Here is a 27,012-nt window from a genome sequence, read left to right as displayed (position 1 = left end):
TTATTTACAGGGTACTGTCAAGAACCTTCATCAAGCAACCAGGTAAAATAGAGAACTCTGTATTAAAGCAGTTGCATTGTAACTTTGCGTCCTCTAGTCAACTCTGAAGGGCTCTGACCTTTGGCAGTCAGTCTAGGTTGGAGAGTCCAGCCAGAATTAGAAGAGTGATGTCTTTAAAAGAAAAAAATGAATATTAAAAACTTTAGTTGACATTACGGAGTATTGAACTGATAACTGCATTTCCATATTAGGGCAGTCTATAAATATTCTCAGCTACATCTCTTTTTATAATACAGCAGATACAGAATGCAGACTTCTGCTACTTATATGGTAATACATATCTGCAACAGTAAAATCAATGTATGAAAATTTTGGAATTTACTTGTTAATAAAACTGCTTATAAAGTAACCATACAATTGTAACAACTATAACTCTGAACTATTAAAATGTACAGAAAGACTGTTTACACCATTGCACATACTTATTCCCTTTGCTCCAAGACTTGTGAAACAGAATAAAATTAGTCAAATTTTACTGACAGCTCAGATACGCATGCACAATGTGCACATCCACGGAAGCAAGGGGAAACAAAACGTTGGCGTCCATCAGGAAGGCTGCCAGCAGCTCTCCAAAAAATGTACCTTGCTCTTCTTCCCTCCCCCTTCCCACACGTATACAGACCAGTAGGTTAGTGCAGAATGGAGCAATGCAACTTTGTTTTCAGTGTTCTGAAAGGACAAAAAAAATGGCTCTTGACTTTTATCAGCAATTTTAGGTCAATACAAGTTGGGTTTAATATTGTAAGGCACTTATTACTGCTTGTATTGCAGTGGATCAAGTCTTAAGGCATTTGTTGCGTCTACTGAAGATAATGATGCTTTGGAAAGTTTTGAACGAGACAGCAGTTCTAGTATGTGACTATTTCAGCTGATTTTCCCCTCCCCACCCTGTGGTCTTTCTAAAACAATGTTTGAAGATATTTTCCGTGGAAACTCTGGTTCTTGCTTAGCATGTCAACAGATGTGATTGGTGTCGTCGGGTCATTCAGAGGCCAAGCAGCGATATGTTCTATTTAGGGCGCAGGAGAACTGGTTTGATTTTCACCTGCAGCTGCCCTGACTTCCATGACTGCTCACTGATCGAGAGGTGCTGTAGCGTTTTTTCACGATCATACTGATGTAAGCTTTCATCAGCTTTGCAATGTCAACCACCTGCCAAAAGAGCACAAAGAGCAAAGCTCTTAGTAAGGGAACAGTATGTGAATGCATTCCTTCAGATGCTAACAATAGAAAACTGTCAAGCTTTCAACAGAACCCTTTTACAGTTCACCAAATAAAACTACTCAGCACGTCTATCCATCTCACTGTGTCTTCCCTTCAGCTTTATAGGGGTCTTGAATAAACCTGTAACATTTGCAGCAATTACTTAAATTACTAAGAACAGGATGACCACAAAACCAAAATGCTTTCTTGCTCTTACCTCACTTGTTTCAAAAAGCAGCTCTCTCTCATCCACCACTATCTTGTAGGTGTTGGCAAGCGGTGCACCAAATGACAGGATATGTTCATACTGAAACACCTCCAGAGGCCTTCCTTCCCCTCGCTTGTAGACAGAAACCGCATCAGCGCTGACTCCAAGCCACAGCTCCTGTGGGAATCCCCCTTCTTTACACTAGAGGAAAAAATGCAAATTAACAGCAATGGGAACAGCGGGAGCCCCACAACACGTCTTGCTGAGGCTCTGTAACTGTTTCTTAAAAAGTGCATATTGCTTGTCACTCTCTGAACACAGCCTTTACACTTCTCAAACTTGTCTGCAACCCAGCAGGCTAGCATTGTGTCCCTCTGTATTTCATGGTTAACTACTGGATTTAAATGGCTACAGTGCTTGCTAACAGGAGTATGCTTTTAGTATCTAACATTTTATTACATCAGCTGCCTGAGCACTGTGATACTGTACTTACAGTTTCACTACCTTGTAATGAAACCATCATCTGTACAGGATACACTGTACTTTGAATGTTCAGGAGGTCTTACCTCTACGTCAAAGAGTGTTGAGCCATAGCCAGGCCATTCCTTTATCAAAGCCATGTACTTTGCCATGGCCTGCTCCTGGTTCATCCTCTGCAGTTTTTTCCATTTGTCAATGATACTAGTCCTGCAAGCTGAGATTTCCTCTTTGACCCACATGTCTAACATCTGATCCTCCTCAACTTTCTGTTTGCTGACAGAGCCGCTGCGAAAACTCCTCCGCAACGTTCCTTCAAGGAAGCTGGCCCGTTTCTTCTCGGCCCTCTCTGCTGCAGTAAATGTTTTGGTAGACTGTGTAATCCGAGATTTCAGCTTTTGCAAGGGATAGACCTCCTCCACTTCTGGTACGGTGGTATGCAAAGTGTAATCTCCCTGAAGGTACTGAAGACGCAAAGCTGCAAGGACCTGGAGGGTTTCTTCAGGAGCAGGATAATGTCCTCTAATCACTGCTTCATGAGCCTAACAAGGGGAAAAAATTTGCTGTTTATGTACAAACCAGTCTTTGAAAGGACTAAGAGACCAATGGGAAGAAGATTTACTGCCAGGCAAACCCAGGATCTGAAACAGATGATCCATTAAATAAACCAAATCTGCTAAAGCTCTTGGCAAATTTGTTAAAATGGGTAAGACAGGGTTTACCAGAAGAACTGCAAGGCAATTGAGCAACTTGCTAAACAGGAATTACTGTTACTAGTACAGCTCTTTGTGAACTCACATATGTAAGAGCAACTGAATTACTAAAAAGGAAAATAAAATGCAAAAGGGAAAAAATCAGGATCTAAACATTTTTTCGAAGGAAGCCATCTATGTTCAAGGGCATTAGGAAGAAATGGGTATCTAGTTTTGCTTACTGCTATCAATAATCTGACTGTGAAAACTGATGCTTCCAGCCAAACATGCAAAGCCCTAGGACAGCTTTGTATTAAACCTCGCTGAGGGAAAACAGTAAACCTTCAATGGGTCCCAGAGAAAGTTAATAAAATGTTTGTATGTTATAGTGGTCTGTAGCATCGGGGTGAGATTCTAAACCAAGGCGACTCTTTCAAATCCCACCTCTTTGCACACCCATTCAAACCTTTGGAAATGTGCAGCAGCTGGGATTTTTTTTTTTTTCATATGATACTACAGGAAACAAACACAGTGTCTGGAGACACAGGAATTGCAAGCAGTTTAGTGAACTCACAGAGATAATTCACATCTGAGTAAGAGCTAGTTCACTTAGCTGTACACTTAGGATGGAGACAAAAAGTGCCTTTAAACATGCCAGGTGGTTCACCTGAGATTGTACGCATGCAGAATAAAGAGCTGTCTTGTGGAAATGGAAGGACAGTATCTTAATGAGAAAGAAGGACTAAAAGATTTTCTTCAGCGCCTTAAAAAATGAAAGGATTTGGACCTGGAGGTTACAGAACTGAAACTGATGGCGAAAGGGAACTTTCTTAATTGGCTGAAAAAAGCTGCTGACTGACAAAGGCAGACAAAAGAACAGAACTGACGTTGGAATAGAGTAAGTTACCTCTTGAAGGTATTACTGTAATATTACTTGAAGGGATTCAATGTGCCATGCTTTATAACTGAAATACTATTGGTCTTGGCAAGACAAGGCATAAACTATTTGGCTGAACACCAGGCAGCACAGAATGCTGCATGAAAACAATCTGCTTCAGCAAACGTGCTTGTTTTAGTTGTTCCTACGCAAAACTACGTAAATAAGCCTCTTAAACCAATAATGTAATGTAAAATATCTGATGGAGAGGTCTCACAGATTTTCTTCTTAATGTTTAAACTTCATCCCAAAGCAGAGACATTAGCTGGCTGACTCCTCTATATGTAAAAGCAGTCAGTCAGTCAGAATGGCAACATTTGTAAGCCCAACCAAGGCATCTATTGCCCACATCCATCAGCCAGCAATAAGCAGTTCTGGACTGAGCTACAGTTATGGGCTCTGGAAGGAGACTTTCAGTAGACTCATGATGTAATGTGGTGCCTTAAAACCTAACCTGGTAACAAGGAAGAAATACTCTATTACAGTCAAGTTGTTTCTGATCCTGCCGAAGGGGAAAAAGGCTTCATACGTAAGAAGACTGAAATAGGTCAGTTCTTGATCATATCAGGCTTGCTTACCAACAGAACATCAGTGCCTTGGCACTGAAAATGGCCTCACACAGAAAGCTTCATCTGTCACTTGAAAGAACCTGTCCACTGGAAGAATTTTTAGCCATTTGCAATATAGCATAAAAAGAGGAAGTGAATCAAGAATAACAAATGCCATCAGTGAGAGTTTCTGAGTAACTACAGGACTTAATATAATAGAAATCCAACTGCTGATGCATTTAATTTTCATTATAAATTAATTCTATTTTATGTTTTGCAGTATGGCCTCATTCTGAGCTCAGCACATTCATTAAGTGGGTTTCTGCTCATCATGGCTGTCTTATGGTTACTGCTGAGACTGGGCTGGTTTGTTTTACTATGGTGCCTAGGAAATACCAATCAGTTTTCAAAGGAAAAGCCATTGTTCGGTTGGTACTGTCTAGTTGCCAATATGGGTCTCAAAATTAATTTGCTTGCCAGTTACCTATTTTTCCCTTTATCTCTTGCACTTTCTTAAGAAAACGGTTTCATGAGAGCAAAATTAAAAACAAGTATTATCCTTTTCCTTTTTATCCAGCTTAGATCCAGCTATCCAAGTTTTTACCACTATACATAAAGCAATGCAAAAGTAATGCAGACGGAACAAAAGTGGTAACCCTGGGTAAATCACATGTGCTCCACAGATGTCAGAATAAGCCCATTATGACCACTGAACTGCTTGCTTTGCACTTGATGCTTGAGTAGCAGTGCATTCAGTTAGACAGAAGCATAATCAAAACTCTCTTTGCTTTTTCTTCCTCTTACAAGTGTCTCAAAACAGAACCTGTGTCCTTTACCTGCTCAAACATAAAGGCAAATTCCACGCTATCTTTTGGGACGTTTTCTGTGTCCAGGAAGCAGTAGAGCTTGAAGTAAAACTTCCAGTGCATCTCCCCAGCTTCAGCAGTGGCAGCAAGCCTGCACGGGTGTGTGGAGAGGGAGAGAGAGACATCAGGTCTGTGAAATCAAACTCCTTTCTAAATTGACACCTGAGGAATCTAAGCAAGGCATCACCTGAATTTTCCTTTGTTACACCTGCTATCAATCTGGGATTGACATGAACTCATTGTTTTCACCTGACTGGTGTCATTTGGAGAAATAGATCTATACAGATGTGTGTGTGTGTGTGTGTGTGTATTTAGCGCCTACAGCAAAATCAAGGATTTACAGATGTTGACTCAGTCCTCAGTCAACTGTTTCTAAGACGTATTATTTTAATAAACGTCTCTTTGTGGCTCAGTCAGGTGTTGATAAAAGCAACATTACTAAATCCTGTTATAAAATGTAACTGCAGAAAACTTTAGACATTCCTTTCTCCCCCCATTATTATGTGGATAAAGGATGCTGATTGCCCTGAATGCTGATTGACCTGATTGCCTTTTACATAAGGAAAAACAGGTATTTAGACTTGTATCAGATTTGCTTACAGCAGTGCTATGGGTGGTTTCAATTTTACTGGTAAGGAAAATGCGAGCTGTACTGTGGTGACTTCCACGTGAGCTTAGTCAAGAAAGAGGAAAACCAAACACAAGTGAATAGGTGGCTTACTAATTCCTATAAGAAAAAAAAGTAAAGATGCTTTTGTTCCAGAAATGGCCGTGTGTGTAATTCACCTGCGTCATCACAAACAAGCAAGAGAAAGAGAAAATTCAGCATTATCGACATTGGAAAAATATTTAATTGCTACTTATCAGAGTGGTGAGAGAGAAGCAGAGGTGCACTCACTTTTCAAACTTTGCCAAGACATCAGCCACAATGGTTCTGCTTTCAATTGCTTTATCAGTAGTCCCATTGTATTCAAACAAAGCAAACATATTTCTGCTGTCCTCCATGGCCAAGCCACGAATTAGCTTTTCAACCACCTAATGAAAAACAGCACTTGAAAAAAACAGCATGGAAAAGCAGCACCACAGAGTAAGACAAATAAATAGAAGAGAATTCAGAGCTAGGTTTTACATTGTGGTCAAATTCCACTTTTATACTGAATAATGCCGATTCTTTCAGAATAGGTATGCACTATCACCTGGACAGATATGACCCCTGTGTTTCACCAGCACAGCAAGAGCCTCCCAGCTTTAGGAAGAAACCTGCCACTCATACACACAAGTGTCTACTGAAATTATTCCAATAATGCCTCTACTGAATTGCTTAGTCTTTCCTGTAATTCTTCTTGTAAGAGAGAAATATAACTGGTAATGCTCTGCAGAGTAAAGGAAGTTTTTATAGCACAGATTTCCCCAGAACACACTGAGGGGTTAGAGGGAGAGCTCTGTAAGCCTTCCCTCCCCCTGAAGGGAAAGACTGGAACAGACACCCTCAGTGCCTTTAAAGTTTGATGCTACTGCTGGTAAAAGGACACGCTGATTTTGTGCCAAAGCCACTTTGTCACCACTTCTCACCTCTCCTGCTGTAGTGTGCGAGTTGATTGTAATCTTACAGGAGCCCCCACCATGGCAATAAACAGTGGATGTCATCTCCTGCCTGCCGATCAGAGCTTCTATTTCATCCCGCGATGGCACAAACTCTCTGCATTTGGTTTTCTTCAGGGACTCATAAGTAAAAAGTGCGTATTTCTCCATTTCAGTTCCTGGAAACTGGTCACGAACCCTGTGAGATAAATATTATAACTTTAAACTGCCTATCTGCGAACTAGAAAGTTTACTTATTGGAGAATGGATTTTTTTCCTGAAAGTACTTACGTATCCAGTACGCTATTTAATTGACACACTCAAAGGTTTATCTTCACTGCCAAAGAAAGTGTATTAACTTGTGATTTATTGTGCGACAACTCGTATGTGTTCATCATTTTGTTCTACAAAGCTAATGGAAAGCAAAAACCGAATGACCTTTATAGCATCAACTACCAGTACCTTGTGATGACTCAGATTTGACAGCAAGATAACTATAAAAATCTTGCAGTCAACACCCTTTTTGTCAGTAACAGCTATAGAATGAAGACTAAACTACAATAAGGTACTTCAGAAATAAGCAAGAAAATGTCCTGTTCAGCAGTCAGTATTACCAGTGATCACTAACAACTGGATTGAACTCAGCTCCTAATTACTGAAACTATTGAATTCAGGTAGCTTTCAGTAGAGTGTTTCTATAATATAGCTAGTGATAAAATACCAGTTTCTTTGAGCTACTAAGGTTTAATTTCAGTGATTTGTGATAAAAAGAGTACTGCAGGATTACAGTAATGGTGTAAGATGACTGCATCTGTAATATTGAAACCAACCTACAAATGTTGTAGTAGCTGCAACTTTTTTAACTGGGAGACCAGTCTATGAATGGAGTTAAATGGAGAAAGTGAATCAATGCTGGATTTTTTCATTTTTAACAGTTATATAAAGTGATTGATGTTTTTCACTGATCTTACTTTGGTTGAAAGGTATATCTTCAATAGAAGCATTTTACAGTTATCTGTAAAATAAAATAATTAGTTACTATTAATTTACAAAGCCCATGCTCTAGCACAAACACAGACATGACTTTTAAATTACTGAGAACAGTTTGTTGTTTGTGGACTCGCTTTCCTAATGACACACTCTTTGCATTCTTCTGCTGCACTGCAGCAGGAGGAACTACATTCTGGTCAGTGCTGAACTGTCAAAAATTATTATTTTTTTTTTAATGGTAACTAATGCCTTAAAATTAGATTTGCAAACAGACATTTCTACCTCAAACGCATCTTTAAACACTCTAATGTTCTTTTATATGCATGGTGCACACCTCACAAAACTAAGGTAAGCAGGATGAAGAATTTTTAACAGGTTGGACAGTTGAGAATGGGACCCGGGGATACTGGCTGCGAGTCATTTAAGCAACTTTATACATTTACAGAAAGCCCCCACTTTGGTCAATGTTAACAAACTATGCATTAGGTTTAGTGGGATTTTGCTTGATTTTTCAAATGAGAATATTTCCACCTTTTCTTACAAGATTTTTTTTTTTTTGCTTCATTGTTTGGCATAACCAGTTCAGTAAGCGAAAGCATCTTCAAGTCTTGCTTCAAGATGTTTATAAACACCATTACAAGCTGTGGGCAAGAAAACAGCGAGTGCGGAAACTTCTTTTCATGCTCCTGTAGTTCAAAGCTTCTCACCTTTTGAGATGAAACTTTAGGTATTTGAGGATGCTGCGACTCGGCAGAAATGTGCAACTCATGCAGGCGAGTATTTGCCAACTGTACAGGTTGCCCGCGCTCCCAGGGGTAGGCACTTTATTGGTCTGCTTGATGAGCTGACAGTAGAGCTCATCCCGGAGAGGTCGCAGATCATGTCCTGTCTGAAGGATACCTTGGATTATAGGGATGGGGTCAGACATAGACTCCAGCTGCTGTAAAGAATTAAATATCTTGATGGCTTCATCCTGCAGAGTTGTGTAGCCTTTGTCTTTCAGCACTACAAGAGAAAAAGAGGGAGAAAGGTGCTTAGTTTGAGCTAAGAAGGAGAAAGCACTCAGGCTTAACATAGGGATTGCTTAATGCTATTCTGTGACCCTTATTATGCAGGATATTAGAACGGATCTTTTCCATTTCAAATGTGCAATACCAACTTATTTTATGAGCTATTTTGCTACTAGGATAGGATCCAAGTTTAATGAAACCCCACTTTGACATTTTCTGACAACATAACTTAATGTGTGTCTTGCTCAATCAGAGTTTTTAGATGGAGAATCTTCCTTCCAGAGCAGTCCACACTGCTGAAGTCACAAGAAAGTGAAAATGTAATCAGAGCGTAAGTGAGGTAAAGCACAACTGCACTACGGAAAGTGATGAAGATACATGGCACCACTTTTGTCTACAGCAGTAGCACTGCAATTAAACCCAAACAATACTACTAAACTAAATCACTGCCATGCAACTGCAGCTTGTTTTAAGGTGGTGTTTGTGTTTGCACTACAGGTTATTCAGCGTGGGCTAACAACTTTTACCATCTACTTAAAAGCACCACGCAGTACTTGAGTTCAAGAGACGGAAGAGATTGCTCTGATGTCTGAATCAGTTTGGCCTACTAACCATCAAAGCACAAAGCAGTACAGACGTATGTTATGAATATAAAGTTCCTACCCTACATTATGCTATTACAGAAAATAACCAGAACTCAACTGCAAGTCAAGGCAGTAACTGAGCATCAGTCCATCTGTGGAGCTACAATTTACTATGGGAGGAGTTTGGCAAGACTTAAACCTCAGAGGGAGTTCACCCTTCCTGTCTGTAGGGAACACAGAGCAACTGTACAGGGGGAGGAGGGGGAGAAGGGAAAGGTTTCTCCTAGAATTTTCCTTTTTCTTGTCATTTGAGCAGAAGGATATCGCTTGAGTTATCATGAAGTCTTACCTGAAATACCTTTTAAACAACTGCAGCCTCCCACCCTCCTCCCAAGGATGAAACTTCTGATCTGAGTAATATCTTGTTTAATACACAGGTGTAAAATAAGATAAGCAAATCTGTTTAAGGACACCAAATTTGCAACAGTTCTGAGCCATTCATTCAAAACAGACTTCTGAATTAGTGATTGAGCGAGGGAAATTAGAAGACATCATTATGTCTGTTTCAGGAGTAAATGAACCATTACTTTTTAGACTGATGTCCACTCAAATCTTGTTTCACATAAATAATGCTTCCCATGACAAGTGATGAAACTTACACTTGTTAACTGGAACTTGTGGCTGCTGCAGCTCCCGTCACAAAGTAGGGAGCAACAATAATTTGAGAAGGAGAATATGATTCCAAGAAGACTGAATGAATTGGGTTTAGTTACTTACTTCAGTGCAAGGTTTTTCAAACTTGGTGGCCTTAGCTGTGTTGGTGAGGGCAACGAACAGCAGCAATACTACAAAATTACAGCAGCAATAGCAACCTTCCCTTCTGTTACACCCATGCAGGAGGAACAGAAGCCCACAGCTCTATACTAGACAAACTGCTGTTCTCTACCTCCCAGAAGAGAAGAGGGAAACGTGTCTATTTGTATTACAAAAATATATTTTGCCTACAATTATTTCACTATAGCTCATTGACTGAAAACTCCATCCTCTGGTTTAGTCTTTCATATGGAAAAGTGTTTCTATGACTAAAAAACTTACAGTTTAGGTTGATGTCCCCATATGGCAGTGGCAGTAATGGCGAGTGCAGTGGATGATGGGTGTAACGGAGAATAGGGTTTCTCTTATAAATCTGTTCAACCACATCAGCATTCAGGCAGTTTTCCTGTTAGGGTGAGAAAAAAGGAGGATTTGAGGTCCAGCATTAGAAATAATGTAATGCTTTGTGCCTTTAGGTTGGCTGTGAAAAAATTAGTTATGATTGTTACCAACACTATTTGGTGCTAAATCCAGTTGTGGGTACTGTGGCTGCCATGGCACTCTGCAGGCCATGAATGCTCAGTGTCTGCTAACCTCAGGCCTTGCATAAGCTTACTTTGTCTCCTGCAGTAAAAAAGAAACCACAGCAGAGCTGCAGGAGACAAAAAATGAAGTTTCATGAAATTTTTTCAAGTCTGCTTTCCTTTCACAATCGTTTTTACACCAGTGTTTCATAACTGGAATTAGGAAATCTGTATTCAAGTTTATTTAAAAATATTTCTCCAGCGTAACTAATTGGCCTTTTAGTATCTCCAGGAGCTACCTTAACAAAATAGTCCAGAAAAACTGCTCCTGATGCACCTACTCTGACATCTAAATACTGTTCTTTCTTCAATGAAGTTTGACAGATGTGTGACTACTGTCTTCTATCAATCCCGAACTTCCACATACTTCTGCTGCTCTGAAAAACAGGCTTCATAGTCTTGGAATTTAGGACTTGAGACATTTTTTTCTTGGGGGGAAGGAGGGTGGGGGAGGCAGGGGCTCTTCTGAGAAACATCCTCCTCTGTCCTGAAAGCAGATTACCAAAATCTCCAGAAACACATTCTCTGGCTACGCATGCCTCCAACAGGACCACAGAGCAGTAAGTATTAACTGAATGTGTTTCTCGTCACGCAGAGAGAGAAGTATCACAGAACAAGAAATGAAGCACGGTGAAAAAAATGACAGGATCTGTCTAGTCCACATCCTGGTGTGCTGCTCACCGTGGCCATTGCCAAACACCACGCTCCACTGCCTGGTATAGCAACGTCTGTCAAGTTACACAAACCAGTAAAACTTGTTAGTGTTTTCATGGAACAAAAGCTATTCCCCTTGTCCTCCAAGTTGCACTTCATACTTTGCTTTTTTACTGTTTAGATAGAAATTCCTTTATCAGGTCAATGAATACATTCGGTTCCACAATTTCAGTCCCTGTCACTGTGCAATTAACACATCTTCTACTTTATTACCCCATATGGCAAAGCCAACATAAAAAGAGACTGATTTAGAATATTTAAGCAGCCATTCTTTCCCACCCCACGCCCTCCTGTTTGTGCCTACCTTAATATCCTGAATAAGCTGCTGAGTTGGTGTATCAATTGGCGCTTTTGTGTCAATCACGTTCTGGACAGCACTTGACCAGCGGGTCGCCTCATTAAGCAATTTTGTATAGAGACGGTAACAATGTTTGCGGCCGTACACAGTTACATTCCAGTAACCTAGCACAACAGTAAAAACTATTAATCATAGAAGCTGTATCTATAAAAATGCCCAACTTCTATCTGCAAGCCACTGTAGTCCCATCAGACCCCAGTGCTCCACTCTGGATCATGCCAGCAGTTTTTCAGGAACCAAGAAGCTGTACGAGTAGTTAAGTATCATAACTATGGTACTATGGTATTAAAGGAGATTCTCTCCTCTACAAAAGCCTAGGAGTAATCTCAGAGTGCAATCACCATCACACAGCCTCCCATTTCTCCAGTAATCTTAGTAACAGTGACCATAAGACAACACTATGGAATACTGTTCACTACTTGTGGCTTGTGAGCCCTGCTTCTCCAGTCCTGTCTGTAAGAGGAAAATCTGAGGCAGTCTTTGTATGCGAGAGTCTTTCATCATCTGTGGCACACATATAGATAGCTATAATGCATGGACTACCTCTTCTGTAGAAAGGTCATTAATTTCACGCCAGTGAAGTGGTAGCTATGACAGGAAGAGCATTTCAGTTCAAACTCTCTCTCTGCATCACTGTATAGGCTTTTTATGAAGCAAATTCAATTAAGGAAAATCCATTTCATCTTTCACCAGCGAAAGCCCCTTTGAAGTGTCAGTGACCCCAATGAGATGATATAGGGCTGTCAACAGTCGCTTCTCATTTGCAAACAGCCACCACCGAGTTGAAAACCAGTTTTGAAAATGCACGGGGGAGCTGACTCAGGTGCAGTATGTAGGTCAGCACTAACTGGCCTCTTACTCCAGATCGCCCAATACTTGTTCCACCAACATTAGTCCCCATAGTTTGTTCCCCAGTGCATGAAATAATGCATGAGGAGAGTGCTACCCATATGTCCTTCCCCAGGTCTCTGATGTGTAAGCCTAAGTGTTCACACTAACTTAGCTGCACTGTGAGCCCACAATAACTTGGATGTTGGTGAGAACAAGATTTACTCCTGTATACCTTATTACCTCTGTTTTTTTCCCAGTAATTCCCTGTAAAATGCCTCAGTGACTTAAGAACTCAATTTTTTCATAACACTGCAACCATAAAAATCCATTTTAAATATTCTTATGTGCTGTTTGATACATTACAAGGTAGTAGGGCAGAAGACAACTGAAAGCACATTTGAACAACAGCAAACAATTACCTGTCTCTTTGAAGATTTTTTCATCAGGTGGGACCACTGAGCAGAGGCTGTTCAGGACCAGTGTACCCAATTTCAAAGCATTTTTCTCCGAACTCTTGTAGTAGTCCAAAGAATTGTGCGTCAAAACAAACCAACGCTTCTTTAGTTTCAATGAAGACATCTTTGGGTTGTTCTTCACTTCCTTGTGTAGCCATCCTGTTAAAGACACAATTTGAATGACACTTCTTTTTAAACAGTGTTGGATAAAATTAGGTTGTTAAAAGTCAGTTGGATACTTTCAACAACACAAAAATAAGATATGAATTGTTTAGCCCACATATTAAACAACATTGAGTAAAATTCACAAACAATTAAATGATGAAGATAGAGCAAAAATAATTTGAAAACTTTTCAGCTTTGGTGTTTACCTAGCAAAATTATTTTGTCATCTTACAAAAACGCTTTTGTCATCATTGCAGTGTTTTCTTACATGCACAGCAAGAGTGTAATTTAAGCAGAATTAATTTGTGAGTAAACTCCACCATACAAAGATGAGGGTCCAACACTGCCAAGCAATGCCAGCATACTACCCAGATTGTATTGTGGGAACAACCTCTTGGAAGCTTAATGGATGTTAATTGCTTTGTTACTGCCCCGCTAAGTTCTTACCCCTCACAATGAATTCTTGTCCCTCCACTCTAGTGTCCCCCTTCGACCTCTGGAGCAGTGTTATCCAGTGATGCATCTCTTCAGGAGTGTCAGCGTTACAGTGAAGAACACGGTTAGCAGTGATGATCACAAACGAATTGGGTCTACGAAAACAAAGGAAGATTCAAAAAACCTTTACAATCACCTTACATACTGTTTACTTCACTCACAGTAACCATAAACACTGCCTATTGTTTGCATTTGCTATTCAGACTACTACTGTCCACCTCTAAAGCATTTATTTCAACACCACTAAACCTAAGAAAATTTAAGCGTTTGAAAAGACTCAATTATGTTGGATTCACACCAAAATGCTAGGGCTCTGAATGGTGGGAGAGTTTACGTTAAATTGCAACTTGTCTTATCTTAAAATAAATCTACAGTGAGAAAAACCTCCAATCTTTAATCAGCTTTGGATGTGAATCAGAACTCTATTTCAGGGTCAGATCTATTTAGAGTGTCTGCTTCAGTAGTTACATTAGCTAAAACCAACCACAATTTACAAAGGTCTACAGTGAAGCAGCATGTGAACACAGATTCTTTTATTTTTAATGTAGTGCCAGCCAATTTGTGGAGAGGACAATCTATTTTTAATGAGAGTCTGGCTTTTACCCAATCCTACACCAGGATTCACTGAAGCATGAAGAACTACCCAAGTGAACCGTGCTGATGGCTCTCTGGATTACAGAGGCAGGGTTTTCAGCCTACAAACACCTGCTTTAACCCTTTACCATCATTTTTTCATCCTGGAACACACTCAGTTTTTAAGAACTATATCAGATACAGAAAATGGGAATGACGCAATATGGGCCGCTCCACGCACAAGAAGCTCACGGGCCTTCCTTTTACAGTTCTTGCAAGAAATAACTGGGTAGAGATTAGAATCCAGCGAAAAACTGTTCAAGGGATGGAGAGGTTCACCCAAATATGATACCATTCTCGAAAACCAGCGTGTGCCATGTAATAGCTAGATGGATGACAGGATAGAGAAAGAAGTAAATAAAATGATTAGAAGGAAAAATTAGAAAACCCTGTGAAGGGAAGTTAACAGTAAATCAAGTAACTCAAGAAGTGTGTAAGTTATCCTAAAAATTATCTGAGAGTTGCCTACAGCTAGTGCTCACCAGCACCACAGAAGGGGGTAAGAGAGTGATCAGAATCCAGTGTTTTGGTCACACTCACTGTGGTGCTGAAGTGCTGCATTATTGAGGAGAAGTGGTGGATGAGGACACAAGTGGGCACGTGAACTGAGCAGGAGAGTTTTGTTGACCGTGTTTTAAAATGTGTGAAGAGGAGGCAGCTTTAGATTGAGCTACATGAAGCACACTCTAGAAAACTGGATAATGTGAGACACAGGACAGAAGCCATAGATGAGCTGCAGCAAGAGAACTGAAAACGGAGAGTGCTAAGGTATAAACTAAAGTATACCAAGCTATCAAACAGGAGGTTATGATCACCAGTAGCCAACCTTCAGGCTCCTCTCTCCTTCTCCCCAGTTTAGGAAAATAATGGAAGTCCAGTTCTTGGGATTTTTTCTAAATACAGATTCAAAGGGCTCTCTGCTCAGCTTCTCTTTTCAAGTTTGTAGGAATGGGTTCACATGTGTCAAGATAAAATCATCTATTGCCTATGTTAGTCAAATTTACTTCCTAACTGAAAAACCTTCCATTACTGATTTAGACTCAGAGAACTTAAAAAAAAAACAAGAAAAAAAAAATCTGTGCGAAAAATGCTTACAGGAGAAATGCCCTTCTAACTTAAATTTTTAAAAGCTCTGGACATTTTTCTTTTTGTATTGTTTGGGGAACCTGAGCTTATAATCACAGTCCCTTGTGGTAGCAGTGTCTTGGCAGGCCAAGGACAAACCAGTAACTTAAACCCAGGTGTTTCACACATGTGCAATGAGGAGACTGGAATGAACTCCTACAGTACAAATAACACCTCAGAGCCAGTAACCTTATAACCAGTCATAGCCTGAATCCAGATTACTTTTTATCCCCCAAAACACTGTTACTAGTGGAAGAACTAAGAATATCCCAATGGTTATTTTTTATGCTGCATTGTCTTCTTTGTTGTAAGACATTTTTGTTCTGGGAAATAATTCTCTTCCCTGTAGAATACAACATTCTTGCATGAGAAGCTGAACAGAAAAATGTTAAACTTAATTTTTCTGCCTACTATATTGCTAAAGGACTCAAAACTAAGCTGCTGATTTTCGGGAGCATTACTTGTGCAAATGAAAGAAATACTTCATCTTCTGGTTTTGGGTCACTTTAAGTAGCTGAACAGTTCATCTATGAAGCAGTGTCAGGGAAGTTGTGAAGGCACCCCCAAAACCTACCACCATCCCTATGCCATGTTTTAACATGGTGTTTAGTAGTATGAAAAGGGACACAATAATGAATCACTATAAAGCATGGCTGGTTAGTAGAATATAGAGACTAAAGTATAAAACATCTGATTTTGGCTAAAGGAAGGAGGAAAAAGAAAGGAAGTCACCAGGCATGGTTCCAACTTACCTATCTGGATTGTCAGCAGCACAGACAGAATCAATGAGTCCTACATCAAGTGTACCCTAAAAACAAATACCCAGTCAGAAGAGGAAGAAGACATTTGTTATTACGCTAATCACAATACTCTTCTCAGAGACAAGTGAAAGGAGCAGCAGCTTTGATCAAGCAAAAAGAACTGCGGATCTGGACATCGGTTTCTCTTAACCATTAAAACTGCTGAGTGGAAAACTAAGAGACTCAGATAAATAGATCCAGTAAAAGACTCTCTCCAGTTAAGCTGGAAGCAGTTCAAAACCAGCTCTTATTTTTCTATGCTTCCAAACATGCTTGAATTTTTCACCTAAAAAGTGCCACCCCAATATAAATGGCATCCACTCAGAACAAACTTCTGAAGCCATTAAGCAACTTTCCTCTGCTTGATACTAGGTTCCAAATTTATCCCATTTATTCCCAGTGTCTGTTGTACAGAATGATAAATGCAGGACCAGAGAAATGTCAAATTTTCTACTCTTAGGCTTTTAATTCAGTCATTAACTGTATATTTGCAAAACTTCAAACTCAAGCATACACTGTGGTGTGACTGAAAACTGGACCAGAAAAAAAACACCCCCAAAACAAACAGTCCTTTTTCTTCAAGGTGAATGACAGGAGTGGAATCAGAAGTCAGACTCTCCTCTTGTACACCTAACAGGGTCAAGGACATGGAACCTCCAGCCAGTGCCACAGCTACCACTGCATTTAGGGAGACCTAGGTTGTGACTCTAAGAGGCAGTGGGCACTACAGTGCTCCTTGTTTTCCCAAAATACTTGCTTTGTAAAGTTCTTCAGCTTTAGACTTACCACAGCATTCTGTGGATTTGCCTGCTCATCATGCATCTCTCGGATCTCTTGCTCTGTGGACGCATGGACTTGACTCAGTACGCTAAACCACTGGCTGTGGGGAGAGAGGCAGCAGTGTGAGTAAAATGTTGCTTCTGCACAAGCCTCTTGTCACCTTTGTTCTGCAGAGATCCAGCAGGTTCTACAGGTTTTTGATATTGCTTAAGATTCCTTTTGTCAACATGCATAAAAGCAGCACGGCTCTGTCAGTTCAAGTAACACTGGGTACAAACAAGCCCCTCCAGACCTCACCTCCAAGCTCATGTCATACCCTTCTTCCTAAAGACAAATACCCTGTACAGAACTGGCATCTCTGAAACACTGGCAGTAAGCACACTGAAACATCTGAGGGCTTAGACAGTATTTATACCACATTCCACACCACAGGAAAATGAAAGAAAGAACAGAAATACCTTACTAGCTACACACAAAGCATTTAACGGGAAACTCAACCTTCAGATTATAAATTCAGCTGCACTGACTGCATGACTGGTAGTAGTTTCTTACAGTGATACTTCTACAAAGACCACCCAAGTCCATCAAGCAGAACCGCAACTGAGAGGAGAAAAAGAATAAACATCCCGAGTAATAGCTCTACATTTTTTGTTTCCTATGGAGCACTGGAAAATCCAGCTGCTTGAAGGACTGGTGAAGTTGAACCAGAGGCAATTTGTGCCACTCCAGTGGCCTTGTATACATCCACAACAGGAAAACTGGCAGAGATGTTTCCAGTACCTCAGCCCCCAGTGCTGAGCAGCAATTGCAGAAGGATTTAATTCCAACCACACCTCCTGCTTCTGGGAAATCCCTACCCTCCTGGCACTTGCATATGATAAAGCTCCACTGCTCTAAGCAATCCCACTGCAATCTGAGGGCAGAGCTTGGCCTGTTTGGCAGGTTTCTGAATGCCATTCTTTGAGATATGAATTTGCCATTCTAATGAAAACCACCTGGGGCCAAGTTTTCAAAGGGCTCCAAAGCCCAGCCTTGAAAACAAATGACTTGCTTTTCTGCAGAGGCTTCTTCAATACCACCACGTTGAGGAAACAAATGCAAAACTATTTGCTTTAAATATAAAGCCATATTTTCTGCAATTGATTCTAGTCACTGAATTTATGCCTACGACACTGAAGTGCTGCCTTCTTAACTCTAGCATTCAGAACCAAACTGTTCTCCATAATGCAAGTATCTGGAAACCAAACTGCCAAAACAGCTTGAGAAAAGCTGTGTAGTGTGTCAAACAGTAACATTGCTGCCATAACCTAAATCTTTTCTAACAGCTTATGCTTTTATTAGAAATTATGCAAGACATGAAGAAAAATGAAGATTTAGAGTGCCTAGCAATGAAGATGGGAACGTATTCAGTTCTGATTCTTTTGTTAAGACTCAGAGATACTCACAGAGAGGCTGTGCTTAACACTTCCTTTGCTGGATGTAAGACAAGGTCACTGAAAACCCCTCAAAGCGAGGGAAGCGTCATCTAAGGAGAAGGAACCTTCAGCTGAAGAAAACTAAATCTCATCTACCAAAAGATTCCCACAAGTCAAATTCAGCTTCCCTTTTTGGGCTCAGGATTTGCAAATGTATTTAGATGTCAATCTTCTAGTAAAAAAGAAGACTTCATAGCACTGTATGCACAGTAATAATTTATTATTGGATTTTCAAGAGCAATTCAGAGTTTTCAGAATTTAATGTAATCTTTGTGTAAACAATGAGTAAGAAATTATTCACGGCACTTTGCAAAAGACAAAGGCAGATTTTACTCTCCATTCACTTTCTTCCCTCTCAGGACCTCCTTTGGTTTTCAGCTGAGTCCCAGAACCCAGAAACAGAGAAAAAGACAGGGGTTTGAAAGGAATAAACCCTCAGCAATGGCTGCCCACTGAAGCACTACTTCTTTCCTCAAATACACTTCCACGATCAAAATAGCAATTCCTCTTTCGGGGGAGGGTGTCAGGTTTCTCTTGCTTTTCCCTATCACTGAACAAAAAGCAACCTCAGATCACAATCTAGCCCATGTACAAAGTACTTTTTTTCAGTAGCAGATCCAGAACCACCACAGTCCAATAGTTTTGTATTTCACTTTTAACAATGCCAAACATTAACGAGGCTTTGACTTTAAGCCCATCTGCAAATCCTTACACATCTCCCTCATTAAAGTTTCCTGATGACTGAGAAAAAAGAAACTGGTTAAAAGTAATTTAATCTGGACGGCGTGTTATGCGTGCTACACAGAACAATAGCGCATAGTGTCTCCTCCTCCACGTTCAAGAAAAAGATGAGATGCACGACAACAGGCAAGTCTTTATGCTGGTAATGTCTTATTGGTCCCTAGGGCACGTACACAAGTCTAATAGAAGAGACTTCAGCTAAGCCTTCATTTTAAAATATACTGACATCACACAAGGATCTTAACAACCAGTACTGGATAGCTCATACTTACTTCAAGGGTAATTTTTAAGCATGCCTAAAAACCGAAGACTGATTCTGCATTGTAAGCATTGCTAAATTTATACTCAGGGTCCAGTGATATAGGAAGGTATTATACCTTTAAAAGAATAGAATAAGAAGCAACTTTCGAGGCTTCAGAGCAAAACTAGCTCATGTGATGCTGACACAGGCATCCTATATTCTTGCCTTGGGGCAGCAAGGCAGGGGATAATAAGCTGTGATTACTAAGTTCACTTTATTTAAATGCTTGATTTTTATGGGCAAGCACATTATTATCTTGCATGCCTTTTTTTTAAAAAAAAAGATGCACTACAACTGATCTGACAAGTCAAGCTCGCTCCTGACCTGCCAGGCTCCCCATGCAGTCTGATATGGGTCCTTTAGCAACAAAAGCTTTTTAAATCAGCAGAAAGGGAAACACACGGTTGCACGCTCTTCTTATTCATGAACGCGCTTTCACCCCAAAATCTACTGACCATGTTACAGCTTTTATTTGAAAAAATTTTAGGCTCTGCTTAGGCAAACAGATCCCAACCCTAAAGAGCAGTACTTTATTTCAGGCAGATTACAGGGTGTTAAATACTGATTATGCAGCTAAACACAGCAGGGTAATGGACAAGACAAGCATCAATGGCTGATGACTGCCTCTCTACAGACATACTGCATTTCAAAAAGTTGCTATAAAACAGGCAACAGCCAAGTTCCAGGCAAATTTTCATTGGCAGTCTGACTCTTCCCAGCAATGTTCTGCCACAAGACTTTCTTCTCAGCAGGCCTTTTGACAAAGCGTTAAATGCAACGTGTGTAACATAGCCTGAATATTCTGTGACAGCGGGCAAACAAATTAATGACAAGAACAAGTCAGAATGCCACAGAGATTAAAAAGGGGGGGGGGGAAAGAAGGAAGAAGCCTGATGATTTTCATACCTTGCATCCTCAGGAGACTCAGCAATCAAGTGGTAGGTCCTGTCACCCATTATTAGATCAATACCATTTTCTTTGCCTGTATTATCAACGATCTCTCTGAAAAGAAGAAAACGCCAGAGTGAGCATTAGAGATTGTCAACATGTTGAAAATTCTGTTCTGCTGAGAGGCTCCCACACTACCGATATTTAAAATAACAGCAGTCAGCCTTAATCAGGTCCATTTGCAAGACTCACAATGTGATTTATCAGACAGTATTACTTCACCAAACTATAGCTGTGCTTTGTGCCTCTATGGCACAAATATTCAAACTACCGTGAATGGCCACTATACCAAGTTGACTATTCTGATATTGTTTTAACAAGAACGAAAAAAAAGCATTATCAAACCTCAAGAGAGACAAGGATAAATGACCAGAGAAATGGATATATCTCTGAATTGATTGCATACCCAAGTAATTTATGGAGTGGTAAAAAGAAAGCTCTTGAAGAGTAAGAACAAAAAGCAAACAAAAGCTGGATTAGTGATTCTGTGTGGTTGTGAGTCAACATAAAAACAGTTCCAAACATGACTTGCAGAAAAAGCTGAGCACTCATCTGCTGAAAAGTTACCTATTTCTGATTTGTAGTTTGGACATCTAAGTATTGATCTATTAAACAATCATGAACCACAAAGTACAAGATTTCTAAGGAGTCATACAGGTTTTTTATCAGATTTTCCTGATGCTTAAGAAATCAACTTGATCTCCTTTTTGCTCTTTTACTGTATTTGTCTGAAGCTTATGATTTCCTTAACTAGCTATACTTCCTTATCAGCTATTCCATTCTCGTAAATCTCTATCCTATAAACAATATATGTGAGCTCTGCTTACCAGACACATGGGGACAATTTATCTGCTATTAAAACAAAAAGCTGTAATTCTGTACTGTTTTCTTTAATTTGGTTTCCTTCTCTGCCAATATCATTGTCCAACAAAATACCTCCCTGTTCTGTGTTTTAAATGAATCAGCCTAAGATTTATTTAATTTGAATGAGGTCCCTAATACAGAGTGGTGAAATATGTAAGTTGCACGATATGTTAGGAATTAACTAAGCAGATATTAAAGTTACTTAGAAAAACTACTGCTTCTTTCTCATGACATAGAGGTACTTCAGCTTTCTTTTAGCTACTTTATACACAAATAGTCATTGATTGAACCTACAGTTCAAGTTAGGTTCAATCACCTTTACCTGACAATTTCAAAGGCATGTTCAGCAAAGGGATGTTCTACAGGGCACAGTCAATGAAACAATGTGGTGACCACAAAAATAGAAGGTTTAAACATATTAGAAAACTATGCTAGGTAAATGCTGTGGTACATGAGACAGAGTATAATTCAGTTTCAACAAAAAAAATTGTGGTAGGAACTTTAGTCTCTATTCAGAGATTTACTTGACAGCCAGCAGCTCATTGGTTTTGCAAGACCAAATCAAGACACTGAAACTCTTTACTTTGTCCTGCTTGAAATCAGGCTCAGGCTAGGACTTCCAAAGAAAAGACTGATCTAATCTTTCAATTTAGTTAAAGTATTCTCTTAAATTAACAAATAAAATTGATAGTTGCAGATTACAAGGAGCAGAGTGGAATCAAGTGTTACAGTTATTTCTATTTTCCTCTACCTTGGAATAAAGCTTAGGTACACTTACATACAGAAATGAGACTACCTTCGTTACCACACTCTGATTTTTAAATTAGTTAGATAATCCATAAATTCATAAAGCATACTGGCTGTTTAGAAGGAAAAATACCACCCCCTAGAAAACTTTGTTGATGCATGGCTTCAGGAAGCATAGAATTTTAAGAGGTAAGGAACTTGAGTTAGCAAGACATAAATTATAAAGTTAGGTTTAGTAATCCTTTTTTTTAAAATTAACATAGGCATTTTAAAGACTTTTCTACCACTACCACAATTATTTCAAACATAAAAATAAATTGTAAATGCATACAGAAGATACAGCTGTGACCCATGCTAACTTAAATATATTCGAGGCCTATTAATTCCACTGTCTCCAGTCTAGCTTTGCCTGCAGCTACAGACTTGGCAACATGCCCCAGACTGCCTTGGGAATCATTACAGGCTAAGGAGGCCCTCTGGCCTGGGAGAGAGCATGGATGGGTTCACTATAGAAGCAGTTCTGTGAAGGATTTGGCACTGGCTTAGCTCTGGAGCACTCTGTAGAGTTAAGAGAGAGCCAAGTAAGGACAACACTGGCTTTCAATAACTCCATCACACGCACTCTCAAGCTTGCATTCACACAATTTAAAGGCAGAGCACTCAACATCTTCCCAGATTAAGCTCCAAAAGGTATTTAGGACTAACCACGGCTAACACAAACACATATAAACCTACTTGGCTGTTCGGACATCAATGGCACCCTTCAGCTTTTCTTCACTGTCATTTTCAAAGTACATCAACCTGGACTGCCTGAGAACAAACCATCGTTTCTTCCAGTTCCTTCTAGAAAGTGTAGATGATCCACCCCCCTTTTTGTGAAGCCAACCCTGCTTGAGTGCTTCCTGCTTGGAACGAAACCACAGGAAGGTCTCATCTTTCAGGACGCACCAGCGTCGCTTCCATGTGTTTATTAAGCCACCTGGGAAGAGAGACAGATGTGGGTTTATACCTGGTTAAGACAAACAATTATAAAACAAAAGCTGTGACCAAACCAGTGCTGGAAGATGCTGGCCAACAATGCCGTACTTAAACTGAGTCTCTTCTGTAAGCCATGAAACCAAAGATCTCATTTTTGCATATCCTTAACACCACCAATATTGTTGGCAATCTAAAGACCCTTAAATTGTAATAAATCTTTCTGCAGCAAAAACATATACATAACAGACATATAACTATATATACTTATACATAACATACATTTAATAAATAATAAATTATTAAAAAGTCTTATTGTCATTGAGAATTGGCTCTTCAACACTATTTTCAGTGTATCTCAGCAATAACCTAAGAGAAGTTTAGTATAAAACTCTTTCTTCAGTTTTCTGTCGTACTTACGATTATTAGGAGGTAACAAGGTTCAACCCCAAACCACAAAACCTGGAAAAGCCATACTTGCAGTAGGAAACATATCAGTGTGAGCTCAGTCGTACCAAAGTGTGGCTATACTGCCTAAACTTCCTGTGAGTTTGGTGCTCACAGTAAGTTACGCTGCAGTGATGAGTATCACAGAAGGATTCATCTAGATTACACTTTACTATCAATCATCAGAAGAGAAAACCCAGAAACCTAACCAGAGACCTCCTGTGTAGAGTCTTTCAGTGTTCCTCATGTCCCTTTGCTACACATATCCTTCTTTGCGTCTTTCAGATCCAAAATGTAAGTCAAATGAGGCCAGTAAAACTGGTCTGCAATGTAGAATGCTGTCTGTGTTAGAAGGTTTTGGGAGAAGGAATCAGTTTTCCTCAAAATTTGGTACAATTTGACTTTGTGAGTTATTTTGCTATATTTATACTGGATATTCCATTGTTTATGAGCCAGCAAAGATGTAAAATGAAACAGAGGCAGCCCAAAATGTTGATGTTCCTTTGCAGATGGGAAAAACGCTGCCAGATGTAAGCCACTGAAAGTAACTTGAGGGCAGCTCTCTCCAGACTTTTCTATTACCCTTTGAAAAATTAGAAAATAGCCTAAGTCTACATGAATTGGAGTACAAGGTGTAATAAACCTTTCTGGTTATTTTGTATATTTGACAAATTTTAATTCACCCAGTACCTTTCATGTACAGAAAGCTGTGAAAGTAGGGCAGGCTGACACAGCTGTAGACTGAATCCCTCCGGTAGGAAAGTTCATCATCTGTATCAAACCTGGAGTCAAAATCTTCTTCACTGTCTTCAAACTACGGAAGAAATGAATAAAGGTGAAATGATCTCTCAGGAAAGAGTTTAGATGAAATTGGCTTAGAAGTTGTAATCTAAAACATTTTATGTTGTATTAGAGGGACACGATTCCTCGTTGTACTTTATCCAGGTCTCAAAGGAAGGAGTACACTGCAATAGCGTTGCAGGTGGTCCTGTCTGATCACACACAAGCTCTCATGTCACGTAACAAACCTATGAAACAGCTTTGAGCTGCTCAGGAAAGTTCCATCTTTGCAAGAGCACAGCCAGGGTATGGTACCTTGCACTACTTCCCTTTACCATGGAAGTGCTGTGGGTAACAGTTTAGAAAAGTCTTGAAAAAGAAACATATTCCACAAGCTGTGGTGATGGCTCTCCTCCATCCTCACCCCAAATAATCAGAATTTCTGTTCTGTGTCTGACACACACACCCAGAGCCATGCAACAGGAATGACTCGGAGGACTCACAAAGAGAGCTAACAGTGTCTTCCTCTTAGGCAAGAGCTTACCCCATGACCATGATGGCTCTTTAAGCACCTTCATAACCTCAACTGTAATAGATATTTTAATGTTCTCCTTCTAAAGAAGCCAGCGCTGCTGAAATACCTTTCACTTTCCCAGTCACTCAGTCTCGCAGAAGTATTCTGTGAGCGATAGAGGGAATCACACTCTTCCAAAAGTATTTGTAGGAGTAAAGCCCATAGTATACGCAGTATACTATGTAAATATACTGCAGTATATGCAGTAAAAGGCATTGAAAAGAGCTCCTCAGTATGAGTATCTGCCTCAATAATTTAGGCCATCGTGTGAAATTTACTCTCCCAGTCATCTCAAAATACATCTGACATTTCAGGGACTTTTGAAAGCAGCTTATTCCATACTGTAGCAACTTCCATGGATAACTGAATCTGTGTTTTCTGAAGTCAATTCCCTACCATGCTACCTGGTGCTCCCCTCCTCAAAATACACACACAGAGTAATTTTGCTTATGAATTGCATCCAAGGTCATGCACTGAGCTCCTCACCAAATAATGTACAGTTCTTATTAATATCTGTGCATAAGTCTAGGACTGCAAGCAGCATCTGAGCTGCCTCTGTCTCTAATGCACTCACTCCAGTGGCATCTACATGGCAACAGACCACTCTGCCCATATGCAACCTATGCAATCAAATGATACAACACAGGCATTTGTCAGAACAGCTACAACAACTCTGGCTGCAGAGTGGAAAAAAAAAGTCAGAAAGCACATCTCAACTATTAGATAATAAGAACAATGGTACTTACAGAAGACTGAGCCCCTTCAGAGCTGAATCTGTATGCTCCAGAGCTATTGTACGTCCCCACTGAGCATCGGTAGTCTGGTGACCACTGGCTACTGTGCGAATTGGAGAAGGTCACGCTGCTACCAGAAGTAATAGCACCATCTTCATAATCGTCTTGGTCGTAATCGTAGTCTGCATCGGGAGAAATAAGTTCCACAGAATTTGGGGGCCTACACGATACATTTTCTGGCATGCAGTATGTGGATTCCCCACTTGAAGAGTTGTGGAAGCTGACTGTATCATGGGTAGGAGGTATAACCATGGTGTCACTAGCGCCAGGAATTGTTGGCACCACAGATTCATTCATATAGGGATCTTCTTCTGAGGAATCATCGCTTGTTCTGATGCCACTGGTCCTTTGATCAGAATGGCCATGCTCACTTGGGTTGGGTGAATCCTTAAATGCATCGTCATCAGCTTCAAAGCCCTCATCTACCTCCTCCTCAGGATATGGCTGGCTGAAGTTAAAATTGGGCTTTTCACTGCCGGCAGTTCCAGTCTGTGCAGCCAGCTCAGCAGGATACCCATTGCCCACTGAGAGAGACTTCTCAATGTTTCGGACACATTCATCAATCTCATCGAAGTTCAGAGATTCCAGGAACTCCTGGGCTGCTCGACACGCTTCATCCTCGAGCCGTCGGAGTTCCTGAAGCTGCTGCAGCCTCTGTAATGAAGCCTCTGTCAAGGACAGCTCCTGCTGCTTCTTCACACGCTGCAGGTCTTCAATTTCCTTTTCCAGACGTAGGATTTCTTCCACCTGCCTGCTTTCTTTCTGCTTCTCCACCTCTTGCTTCAGCTCAGCCTCCTTCTGGGCTTTCTGAATGGCAGCCAGTTCCTGCCTTTTTCTCTCTTCTTCAGCCTGCATTCAAAATAAAATTAAAAAAAAATAAATAAAGCCCCTCAATGCAAGATTCCTTTTAAAAATTTATTTATTGCTAAAGCACTATGCTCCCACCATGCTGTTCATTTAAAAGGACCCCTAGCCCAACATCAGAAAGCAAAGAAAAGGAAAGAAAAAGAGAAATGAAAGCACTCCTATTTTTGCTCACAGATACTGGAAAACTCAAGTATGTGCAGAAAGTTCAGTCTTTGCCAGAAATTAAATGAAGCATGAGGTGAAATAAATTTCCATGCAAAAAAATGTATCAAGTTTCCTTTGGCTTTATCTGCCAACTCCTGTAATAAGTTTAGTTTAAATGCCACAGATGCCTTTTATTTTTTTAATGGCTGGGCTCCTATTTTTGCTCACAGATACTGGAAAACTCAAGTATGTGCAGAAAGTTCAGTCTTTGCCAGAAATTAAATGAAGCATGAGGTGAAATAAATTTCCATGCAAAAAAATGTATCAAGTTTCCTTTGGCTTTATCTGCCAACTCCTGTAATAAGTTTAGTTTAAATGCCACAGATGCCTTTTATTTTTTTAATGGCTGGGTTGAGATAGACAAATAAGCAGTATGGCTGAAAACA

The 27,012-nt window shown here is 40.1% G+C and overlaps 1 protein-coding gene across 1 annotated transcript in view; it reads right to left on the bottom strand.

Annotated features, from left to right (window-relative positions):
- Positions 1-923: 923 nt before the first annotated feature.
- MYO10 (myosin X) overlaps positions 924-27,012 on the bottom strand; it is a 125,802-nt gene continuing 99,713 nt past the window's right edge. The window contains exons 23-39 of the mRNA XM_010186940.1: positions 25,508-26,404; positions 24,098-24,221; positions 22,721-22,964; positions 20,333-20,428; positions 16,916-17,009; positions 16,082-16,137; positions 13,524-13,666; positions 12,876-13,070; positions 11,572-11,729; positions 10,252-10,375; positions 8,270-8,567; positions 6,564-6,771; positions 5,890-6,026; positions 4,962-5,082; positions 2,038-2,490; positions 1,481-1,672; positions 924-1,212 (exon numbers count right to left, since the gene is read on the bottom strand). Of these exons, the coding sequence (XP_010185242.1) occupies positions 1,102-1,212; positions 1,481-1,672; positions 2,038-2,490; positions 4,962-5,082; positions 5,890-6,026; positions 6,564-6,771; positions 8,270-8,567; positions 10,252-10,375; positions 11,572-11,729; positions 12,876-13,070; positions 13,524-13,666; positions 16,082-16,137; positions 16,916-17,009; positions 20,333-20,428; positions 22,721-22,964; positions 24,098-24,221; positions 25,508-26,404 (3,651 nt within the window). The 3' untranslated portion in view covers positions 924-1,101. The remainder of the gene's footprint in view (positions 1,213-1,480; positions 1,673-2,037; positions 2,491-4,961; positions 5,083-5,889; positions 6,027-6,563; positions 6,772-8,269; positions 8,568-10,251; positions 10,376-11,571; positions 11,730-12,875; positions 13,071-13,523; positions 13,667-16,081; positions 16,138-16,915; positions 17,010-20,332; positions 20,429-22,720; positions 22,965-24,097; positions 24,222-25,507; positions 26,405-27,012) is intronic.

This window comes from Mesitornis unicolor, unplaced genomic scaffold (genome assembly GCF_000695765.1).
Source record: "Mesitornis unicolor isolate BGI_N332 unplaced genomic scaffold, ASM69576v1 scaffold24576, whole genome shotgun sequence".
Lineage (NCBI taxonomy): Eukaryota > Metazoa > Chordata > Aves > Mesitornithiformes > Mesitornithidae > Mesitornis > Mesitornis unicolor.
Note: the sequence above shows the minus strand (reverse complement) of the source record. Positions and strands in the feature narration are given on the sequence as shown.